The 11,506-nt window shown below is 44.8% G+C and overlaps 1 protein-coding gene across 1 annotated transcript; it reads right to left on the reverse strand.

The window, feature by feature from the left end:
- Window positions 1-7,395: 7,395 nt before the first annotated feature.
- On the reverse strand, window positions 7,396-9,163 carry LOC138674401 (beta-1,3-galactosyltransferase 5-like). Its single transcript, XM_069762251.1, has 2 exons — window positions 8,471-9,163; window positions 7,396-7,998 (listed from the first exon to the last, which is right to left on the reverse strand). The coding sequence occupies exons 1-2, from the start codon at window positions 9,051-9,053 to the stop codon at window positions 7,532-7,534; spliced, it is 1,050 nt and encodes a 349-aa protein (XP_069618352.1). The 5' UTR covers window positions 9,054-9,163; the 3' UTR covers window positions 7,396-7,531.
- Between the last annotated feature and the right edge of the window lie 2,343 nt (window positions 9,164-11,506).

Consider the following 11,506-nt stretch of genomic DNA (forward strand, 5'->3'; position numbering starts at 1 on the left):
AAGGATGATACACTAGAGAGGGGAGGACACAGGAGAAGGATGATACACTATAGAGGAGAACACAGGAGAAGGATGATACACTAGAGAGTGGAGGACACAGGAGAAGGATGATACACTAGAGAGGGGAGGACACAGGAGAAGGATGATACACTAGAGAGGGGAGAACTCAGGAGAAGGAGGATACATTAGAGAGGGGAGAACACAGGAGAAGGATGATACACTAGAGGGGAGAACACAGGAGAAGGATGATACACTAGAGAGGGGAGAACACAGGAGAAAGATGATACACTAGAGGGGAGAACACAGGAGAAAGATGATACACTAGAGGGGAGAACACAGGAGAAGGATGATACACTAGAGAGGAGAACACAGGAGAAGGATGATACACTAGAGGGGAGAACACAGGAGAAGGAGGATACACTAGAGGGGAGGACACAGGAGAAGGATGATACACTAGAGAGGGGAGGACACAGGAGAAGGATGATACACTATAGAGGAGAACACAGGAGAAGGATGATACACTAGAGAGTGGAGGACACAGGAGAAGGATGATACACTAGAGAGGGGAGAACTCAGGAGAAGGAGGATACATTAGAGAGGGGAGAACACAGGAGAAGGATGATACACTAGAGAGGGAAGGACACAAGAGAAGGATGATACACTAGAGAGGGGAGGACTCAGGAGAAGGATGATACACTAGAGAGAGGAGAACACAGGAGAAGGATGATACACTAGAGAGTGGAGGACACAGGAGAAGGATGATACACTAGAGAGGGGAGAACACAGGAGAAGGAGGATACACTAGAGAGGGGAGGACACAGGAGAAGGAGGATACACTAGAGAGGGGAGGACACAGGAGACTGATGATACACTAGAGAGGGGAGGACACAGGAGAAGGATGATACACTAGAGAGGGGAGAACACAGGAGAAGGATGATACACTAGAGGGGAGAACACAGGAGAAGGAGGATACACTAGAGAGGGGAGAACACAGGAGAAGGAGGATACACTAGAGAGGGGAGAACACAGGAGAAGGATGATACACTAGAGGGGAGAACACAGGAGATGGATGATACACTAGAGGGGAGAACACAGGAGAAGGATGATACACTAGAGAGGAGAACACAGGAGAAGGATGATACACTAGAGAGGAGAACACAGGAGAAGGATGATACACAAAGAGGGGAGAACACAGGAGAAGGATGATACACTAGAGAGTGGAGGACACAGGAGAAGGATCATACACAAGAGAGGAGGACACAGGAGAAGGATGATATACTAGAGAGGGGAGAACACAGGAGAAGGATGATACACTAGAGAGGGGAGAACACAGGAGAAGGAGGATACACTAGAGAGGGGAGGACACAGGAGAAGGAGGATACACTAGAGAGGGGAGGACACAGGAGACTGATGATACACTAGAGAGGGGAGGACACAGGAGAAGGATGATACACTAGAGAGGGGAGGACACAGGAGAAGGATGATACACTAGAGAGGGGAGAACACAGGAGAAGGATGATACACTAGAGAGGGGAGAACACAGGAGAAGGATGATACACTAGAGAGGGGAGAACACAGGAGAAGGATGATACACTAGAGGGGAAGACACAGGAGAAAGATGATACACTAGAGAGGGGAGAACACAGGAAGAGGATACATTAGAGAGGGGAGAACACAGGAGAAGGATGATACACTAGAGAGGGGAGGACACAGGAGAAGGATGATACACTAGAGAGAGGAGAACACAGGAGAAGGATGATACATTAGAGGGGAGAACACAGGAGAAGGAGGATACACTAGAGAGGGGAGAACACAGGAGAATGAGGATACACTAGAGAGGGGAGAACACAGGAGAAGGATGATACACTAGAGAGGGGAGGACACAGGAGAAGGATGATACACTAGAGGGGAGGACACAGGAGAAAGATGATACACTAGAGAGGGGAGAACACAGGAGAATGATGATACACTAGAGAGGAGAACACAGGAGAAGGATGATACATTAGAGGGGAGAACACAGGAGAAGGAGGATACACTAGAGAGGGGAGAACACAGGAGAATGATGATACACTAGAGAGGGGAGAACACAGGAGAAGGAGGATACACTAGAGAAGGGAGAACACAGGAGAAGGAGGATACACTAGAGAGAGGAGAACACAGGAGAAGGAGGATACACTAGAGTGGGGAGAACACAGGAGAAGGAGGATACACTAGAGAGGGGAGAACACAGGAGAAGGAGGATACACTAGAGAGGGGAGAGCACAGGAGAAGGATGATACACTAGAGAGGTGAGAACACAGGAGAAGGATGATACACTAGAGAGGGGAGAACACAGGAGAAGGATGATACACTAGAGAGGGGAGAACACAGGAGAAGGAGGATACACTAGAGAAGGGAGAACACAGGAGAAGGAGGATACACTAGAGAGAGGAGAACACAGGAGAAGGAGGATACACTAGAGAGGGGAGAACACAGGAGAAGGAGGATACACTAGAGAGGGGAGAACACAGGAGAAGGAGGATACACTAGAGAGGGGAGAACACAGGAGAAGGAGGATACACTAGAGAGGGGAGAGCACAGGAGAAGGATGAAACACTAGAGAGGGGAGAACACAGGAGAAGGATGATACACTAGAGAAGGGAGAACACAGGAGAAGGAGTATACACTAGAGGGGAGAACACAGGAGAAGGATGATACACTAGAAGGGAGAACACAGGAGAAGGATGATACACTAGAGGGGAGAACACAGGAGAAGGATGATACACTAGAGGGGAGATCACAGGAGAAGGATGATACACTACAGAGGAGAACACAGGAGAAGGATGATACACAAGAGAGGAGGACACAGGAGAAGGATGATACACTAGAGAGGGGAGAACACAGGAGAAGGAAAATACACTAGAGAGTGGAGAACACAGGAGAAGGAGGATACACTAGAGAGGGGAGAACACAGGAGAAGGAAGATACACTAGAGAGTGGAGAACACAGGAGAAGGAGGATACACTAGAGAGGGGAGAACACAGGAGAAGGAGGATACACTAGAGAGGGGAGAACACAGGAGAAGGAGGATACACTAGAGAGTGGAGAACACAGGAGAAGGAGGATACACTAGAGAGGGGAGAACACAGGAGAAGGAGGATACACTAGAGAGGGGAGAACACAGGAGAAGGAAGATACACTAGAGAGTGGAGAACACAGGAGAAGGAGGATACACTAGAGAGGGGAGAACACAGGAGAAGGAGGATACACTAGAGAGCGGAGAACACAGGAGAAGGAGGATACACTAGAGAGGGGAGAACACAGGAGAAGGAGGATACACTAGAGAGGGGAGAACACAGGAGAAGGAGGATACACTAGAGAGGGGAGAACACAGGAGAAAGATGATACACTAGAGAGGAGAACACAGGAGAAGGATGATACACTAGAGGGGAGAACACAGGAGAAGGAGGATACACTAGAGGGGGGGACACAGGAGAAGGATGATACAATAGAGAGGGGAGGACACAGGAGAAAGATAATACACTAGAGAGGAGAACACAGGAGAAGGATGATACACTAGAGAGGAGAACACAGGAGAAGGATGATACACTAGAGGGGAGAACACAGGAGAAGGAGGATACACTAGAGGGGAGGACACAGGAGAAGGATGATACACTAGAGAGGGGAGGACACAGGAGAAGGAGGATACACTAGAGAGGGGAGAACTCAGGAGAAGGAGGATACATTAGAGAGGGGAGAACACAGGAGAAAGATGATACACTAGAGGGGAGAACACAGGAGAAGGATGATACACTAGAGAGTGGAGGACACAGGAGAAGGATGATACACTAGAGAGGGGAGGACTCAGGAGAAGGATGATACACTAGAGAGAGGAGAACACAGGAGAAGGATGATACACTAGAGAGGAGAACACAGGAGAAGGATGATACACTAGAGAGGAGAACACAGGAGAAGGATGATACACTAGAGAGTGGAGGACACAGGAGAAGGATGATACACTAGAGAGGGGAGGACACAGGAGAAGGATGATACACTAGAGAGGGGAGAACTCAGGAGAAGGAGGATACATTAGAGAGGGGAGAACACAGGAGAAGGAGGATACACTAGAGAGGGGAGAACACAGGAGTAAGATGATACACTAGAGGGGAGAACACAGGAGAAAGATGATACACTAGAGGGGAGAACACAGGAGAAGGATGATACATTAGAGGGGAGAACACAGGAGAAGGAGGATACACTAGAGAGGGGAGAACACAGGAGAATGATGATACACTAGAGAGGGGAGAACACAGGAGAAGGATGATACACTAGAGAGGGGAGGACACAGGAGAAGGATGATACACTAGAGGGGAGGACACAGGAGAAAGATGATACACTAGAGAGGGGAGAACACAGGAGGAGGATACATTAGAGAGGGGAGAACACAGGAGAAGGATGATACACTAGAGAGGGGAAGACACAGGAGAAGGATGATACACTAGAGAGAGGAGAACACAGGAGAAGGATGATACATTAGAGGGGAGAACACAGGAGAAGGAGGATACACTAGAGAGGGGAGAACACAGGAGAATGATGATACACTAGAGAGGGGAGAACACAGGAGAAGGATGATACACTAGAGAGTGGAGGACACAGGAGAAGGATGATACACTAGAGAGGGGAGAACACAGGAGAAGGATGATACACTAGAGAGGGGAGAACACAGGAGAAGGAGGATACACTAGAGGGGAGGACACAGGAGAAGGAGGATACACTAGAGAAGGGAGAACACAGGAGAAGGAGGATATACTAGAGAGAGGAGAACACAGGAGAAGGAGGATACACTAGAGAGGGGAGAACACAGGAGAAGGAGGATACACTAGAGAGGGGAGAACACAGGAGAAGGAGGATACACTAGAGAGGGGAGAACACAGGAGAAGGAGGATACACTAGAGAGGGGAGAGCACAGGAGAAGGATGATACACTAGAGAGGGGAGAACACAGGAGAAGGATGATACACTAGATAAGGGAGAACACAGGAGAAGGATGATACACTAGAGAGGGGAGAACACAGGAGAAGGATGATACACTAGAAGGGAGAACACAGGAGAAGGATGATACACTAGAGGGGAGATCACAGGAGAAGGATGATACACTAGAGAGGAGAACACAGGAGAAGGATGATACACAAGAGAGGAGGACACAGGAGAAGGATGATACACTAGAGAGGGGAGAACACAGGAGAAGGATGATACACTAGAGAGGGGAGAACACAGGAGAAGGAGGATACACTAGAGAGGGGAGAACACAGGAGAAGGAGGATACACTAGAGAGAGGAGAACACAGGAGAAGGAGGATACACTGGAGAGGGGAGAACACAGGAGAAGGAGGATACACTAGAGAGGGGAGAACACAGGAGAAGGAGGATACACTAGAGAGGGGAGAACACAGGAGAAGGATGATACACTAGAGAGGGGAGAACACAGGAGAAGGAGGATACACTAGAGAGGGGAGAACACAGGAGAAGGAGGATACACTAGAGAGGGGAGAACACAGGAGAAGGAGTATACACTAGAGGGGAGAACAAAGGAGAAGGAGGATACACTAGAGAGGGGAGAACACAGGAGAAGGAGGATACACTAAAGAGGGGAGAACACAGGAGAAGGAGGATACACTAGAGAGGGGAGAACACAGGAGAAGGATGATACACTAGAGAAGGGAGAACACAGGAGAAGGAGGATACACTAGAGAGGGGAGAACACAGGAGAAGGAGGATACACTAGAGAGGGGAGAACACAGGAGAAGAAGGATACACTAGAGAGGGGAGGACACAGGAGAAGGATGATACACTAGAGAGAGGAGAACGGATGATACATTAGAGGGGAGAACACAGGAGAAGGATAATACACTAGAGGGGAGATCACAGGAGAAGGATGATACACTAGAGAGGAGAACACAGGAGAAGGATGATACACAAGAGAGGAGGACACAGGAGAAGGATGATACACTAGAGAGGGGAGAACACAGGAGAAGGATGATACACTAGAGAGGGGAGAACACAGGAGAAGTAGGATACACTAGAGAGGGGAGAACACAGGAGAAGGAGGATACACTAGAGAGAGGAGAACACAGGAGAAGGAGGATACACTAGAGAGGGGAGAACACAGGAGAAGGAGGATACACTAGAGAGGGGAGAACACAGGAGAAGGAGGATACACTAGAGAGGGGAGAATACAGGAGAAGGAGGATACACTAGAGAGGGGAGAACACAGGAGAATGATGATACACTAGAGAGGGGAGAACACAGGAGAAGGATGATACACTAGAGAAGGGAGAACACAGGAGAAGGAGTATACACTAGAGGGGAGAACAAAGGAGAAGGAGGATACACTAGAGAGGGGAGAACACAGGAGAAGGAGGATACACTAAAGAGGGGAGAATACAGGAGAAGGAGGATACACTAGAGAGGGGAGAACACAGGAGAAGGATGATACACTAGAGAAGGGAGAACACAGGAGAAGGAGGATACACTAGAGAGGGGAGAACACAGGAGAAGGAGGATACACTAGAGAGGGGAGAACACAGGAGAAGGAGGATACACTAGAGAGGGGAGAACACAGGAGAAGGAGGATACACTAGAGAGGGGAGAACACAGGAGAAGGAGGATACACTAGAGAAGGGAGAACACAGGAGAAGGATGATACACTAGAGGGGAGAACACAGGAGAAGGATGATACACTAGAGAAGGGAGAACACAGGAGAAGGAGGATACACTAGAGGGGAGAGCACAGGAGAAGGAGGATACACTAGAGAGGGGAGAACACAGGAGAAGGATGATACACTAGAGAAGGGAGAACACAGGAGAAGGAGGATACACTAGAGAGGGGAGAACACAGGAGAAGGATGATACACTAGAGAGGAGAGCACATGAGAAGGATGATACACTAGAGAAGGGAGAACACAGGAGAAGGATGATACACTAGAGAGGGGAGAACACAGGAGAAGGAGGATACACTAGAGAAGGGAGAACACAGGAGAAGGAGGATACACTAGAGAGGGGAGAACACAGGAGAAGGAGGATACACTAGAGAAGGGAGAACACAGGAGAAGGAGGATACACTAGAGAGGGGAGAACACAGGAGAAGGAGGATACACTAGAGAGGGGAGAACACAGGAGAAGGAGGATACACTAGAGAGGGGAGAACACAGGAGAAGGAGGATACACTAGAGAAGGGAGAACACAGGAGAAGGAGGATACACTAGAGAGGGGAGAACACAGGAGAAGGATGATACACTAGAGAGGAGAGCACAGGAGAAGGATGATACACTAGAGAGGAGAACACAGGAGAAGGATGATACACTAGAGGGGAGAACACAGGAGGCTTCTACCTGAAATGAGCAGGTAAAGACGTCATAGGTGTTACAAAAATATAATCTTTATTATTACAATACACAAATATTCTTCTGGCATCTGTTGTAGTCGCATGGTGACTTCTGGCCAGGATTGTGCTCCTTGTATCAAACGATTCTCGCCATTTCAGGTCTTTGACGCTCATCCTCCTTTTAAGCCTTTTTTTATTTTGGTCTCACAGTTTTTGTCATTCACATCTCTCCATATCTGCAGCAATCTGTCTGGGCTGATTCCATGCACAATTAGCATCTCTTTGTAGAGACACACATCATATTTCAGGCCCTTGACGCGGAAACGATCGTCATGTCTGTAGGTCAAATTTGCCGCCAAAGCCAAGAAACCAAAGTATACATCGTCCAAAGGGAAAACCGGCATCTTACAAGAGGCTTCATATAAACGAGGCACCGAGGCTCCTGAGAAGATGAAGCCTCCACCTGACACAAAGCCGGGATAGTTTTTCGAGGGGTAGAGAGACTCGGTGATTCTGTATTTGGTATGTCGCATGACTAATGGGCGATGCTGATGATATCCATGGACCAATTCTGGAGATCCGAAATCTCTAATTAGATCTAACACCACATGTACGTTCACAAACACGTCATCGTCACCTGCCGGGGAAACACAAGACCGTCCATGTTATATAAGGTCAGTGATAATAGTTGTAATAATTCCACCCCTCAGTGCTGATCTGTCTGCGCAGTGATTGACAGCTCAGTTGTCCAGTCTAGAACAGGGACATGCTGAGCTGCCTGACCTTGGACCTCGTTCTGACCAGCCATCTGTTTAACCCCTTTGCTCTGATCCGCTATCCTCCTGGTATTTTGAGCTTGAACCTTTAACTGACTATGACTTTGTCTCTTTCCTATGTTCATGACATACTCTCCTGGCTACTGACCTTGTACTCCTCAACTATCCCGACTCACGACTTGTCCGTCAGAAGTGACTCAGCGTCACAAACATGATCTTACAAGTTATATGGTTAGTAATGATAGTGTCACACAGAATCCTAAAAATGATAAGGCCAATAATAATAATGTCACATAGGATTCCTATAAGCTGCAGTCAGTAACGGCTACCTACCCTTGAATATGTAATCCACTTCAGTGATGTTGTGGCTCATCCACTCCAGGAAGCATTGTTCCTTTAGAGAGAGGTTGTGATGTCCTTCTATCATGTCCCACTGAAGGACGTCCCCATAGGTGTCACTCTCCATTTTTACATTCTCCATTTGCTCCGATAACTTCGTCCTCCCCAGCAGAAAGAGTCGTCTTATTTTGTAGCCGTTCAATTCTTGTTCCTTGGCCCAGGTCTGTCGTAAAGCATTTCTCCTACTTCCAGCCTCTGGATGGGATTTTACGGCCATAATTAGGAGCGGTAAGTCGCTGGTATCATATGGTCCCACAGCCGGACCGAGAATCACTGAACATTGGTACGACTGCAAGTGCGGGAACTCCAACCGAAAACTGGAGAGGTTCAAGTGATAATCATATTTCCCATCACTGAGGGTCTCGGATTGTCTCATCACAGGTTTCATGGGGGTCACTTGAGGCCACTCAGGAAGAACTCTATACACAAAAGGGTCCCGCAGTCCAAAAAATTTAAAAATCAGAAAGATAGTAATAGCAATAAGGCAGGAGTGGACCAAAAACTTACTCCTTTTCATGGCCTAATGAGAAAGAGCAAGAGGGACAAATTAAACCCGAAGAAAAATATCATTAAGTAAATACTGCCCCCTATGTACAAGAATATAACTGCTATAATACTGCTCCTATGTACAAGAATATAACTACTAAAATACTGCCCCTATGTACAAGAATATAACTACTATAATACTGCTCCTATGTACAAGAATATAACTACTATAATACTGCCCCATGCACAAGAATATAGCTACTATAATACTGCTCCTATGTACAAGAATATAACTACTATAATACTGCCCTTATGTATAAGACTATAACTACTATAATACTGCTCCTATGTACAAGAATATAACTACTATAATACTGCTCCTATGAACAAGAATAGAACTACTATAATACTGATCCTATGTACAAGAATATAACTACTATAATACTGCCCCTATGTACAAGAATATAACTACTATAATACTGCCCCCTATGTACAAGAATATAGCTACTATAATACTGCCCCATGTACAAGAATATAACTACTATAATACTGCCCCTATGTACAAGAATATAACTACTATAATACTGCTCCTATGAACAAGAATAGAACTACTATAATACTGATCCTATGTACAAGAATATGACTACTATAATACTGCCCCTATGTACAAGAATATAACTACTATAATACTGCCCCCTATGTACAAGAATATAGCTACTATAATACTGCCCCATGTACAAGAATATAACTACTATAATACTGCCCCTATGTACAAGAATATAACTACTATAATACTGCCCCCTATGTACAAGAATATAACTACTATAATACTGCTCCTATGTACAAGAATATAACTACTATAATACTGCTCCTATGTACAAGAATATAACTACTATAATACTGCTCCTATGTACAAGAATATAACTGCAATAATACTGCCCCCTATGTACAAGAATATAACTACTATAATACTGCACCTATGTACAAGAATATAACTGCTATAATACTGCCCCTATGTAATAGAATATAACTACTATAATACTGCTCCTATATACAAGAATATAACTACTATAATACTGCCCCTATGTACAAGAATATCTACTATAATACTGCTCCTATATACAAGAACATAACTTCTATAATACTGCTCTTATGTACAAGAATATAACTACTATAATACTGCCCCTATGTACAAGAACATAACTACTATAATACTGCTCCTATGTACAAGAATGTAACTACTATAATACTGCCCCTATGTACAAGAATATAACTACTATAATACTGCTCCTATGTACAAAAATATAACTACTATAATACTGCCCCTATGTACAAGAACATAACTACTATAATACTGCTCCTATGTACAAGAATATAACTACTATAATACTGCCCCCTATGTATAACAATGTAATTACTATAATACTGCTCCTATGTACAAGAATATAACTACTATAATACTGCCCCTATGTACAAGAATGTAACTACTATAATACTGCTCCTATGTACAAGAATATAACTGCAATAATACTGCCCCCTATGTACAAGAATATAACTGCTATAATACTGCTCCCTATGTACAAGAACATAACAACTAAAATACTGCCCCATGTACAAGAATATAACTACTATAATACTGCCCCTATGTACAAGAATATAACTGCTATAATACTGCCCCCATATACAAGAATATAACTACTATAATACTGCTCCTATGTACAAGAATATAACTACTATAATACTGCTCCTATGTACAAGACTATAACTACTATAATACTGCCCCCTATGTACAAGACTATAACTACTATAATACTGCCCCTATGTACAAGAATATAACTACTATAATACTGCTCCTATGTACAAGAATATAACTACTTTAATACTGCCCCTATGTACAAGAATATAACTACTATAATACTGCTCCCTATGTATAAGACTATAACTACTATAATACTGCTCCTATGTACAAGAATATAACTACTATAATACTGCCCCATATACAATAATATAACTACTATAATACTGCTCCCTATGTATAAGAATATAACTACTATAATACTGCCCCTATGTACAAGAATATAACTACTATAATACTGCCCCTATGTACAAGAATATAACTACTATAATACTGCCCCTATGTACAAGAATATAACTACTATAATACTGCCCCTATGTACAAGAATATAACTACTATAATACTGCCCCTATGTACAAGAATATAACTACTACTAGATGGTTGCCCGATTCTAACGCATCGGGTATTCTAGAATATGCATGTCCACGTAGTATATTGCCCAATGACATAGTATATTGCCCAGTGACGTAGTATATTGCCCAGCCACGTAGTATATTGCCCAGTCACGTAGTATATTGCCAGTCACGTAGTATATTGCCCAGCCACGTAGTATATTGCCCAGTGATGTAGTATATTGCCCAGTCACGTAGTATATTGCCCAGTCACGTAGTATATTGTCCAGTCACGTA

Source organism: Ranitomeya imitator, chromosome 4, assembly GCF_032444005.1.
Source record: "Ranitomeya imitator isolate aRanImi1 chromosome 4, aRanImi1.pri, whole genome shotgun sequence".
In the NCBI taxonomy this organism is placed as follows: Eukaryota; Metazoa; Chordata; class Amphibia; order Anura; family Dendrobatidae; genus Ranitomeya; species Ranitomeya imitator.

Excerpts from the sequence above, each read along its gene's own strand:
- LOC138674401 (XM_069762251.1), bottom strand. The coding sequence starts at position 9,053 with ATGAAAAGGAGTAAGTTTTTGGTCCACTCCTGCCTTATTGCTATTACT. Across the intron at positions 7,999-8,470 it reads AGTGGATTACATATTCAAGG|GTGACGATGACGTGTTTGTG; the intron begins GTAGGTAGCCGT and ends TTTCCCCGGCAG.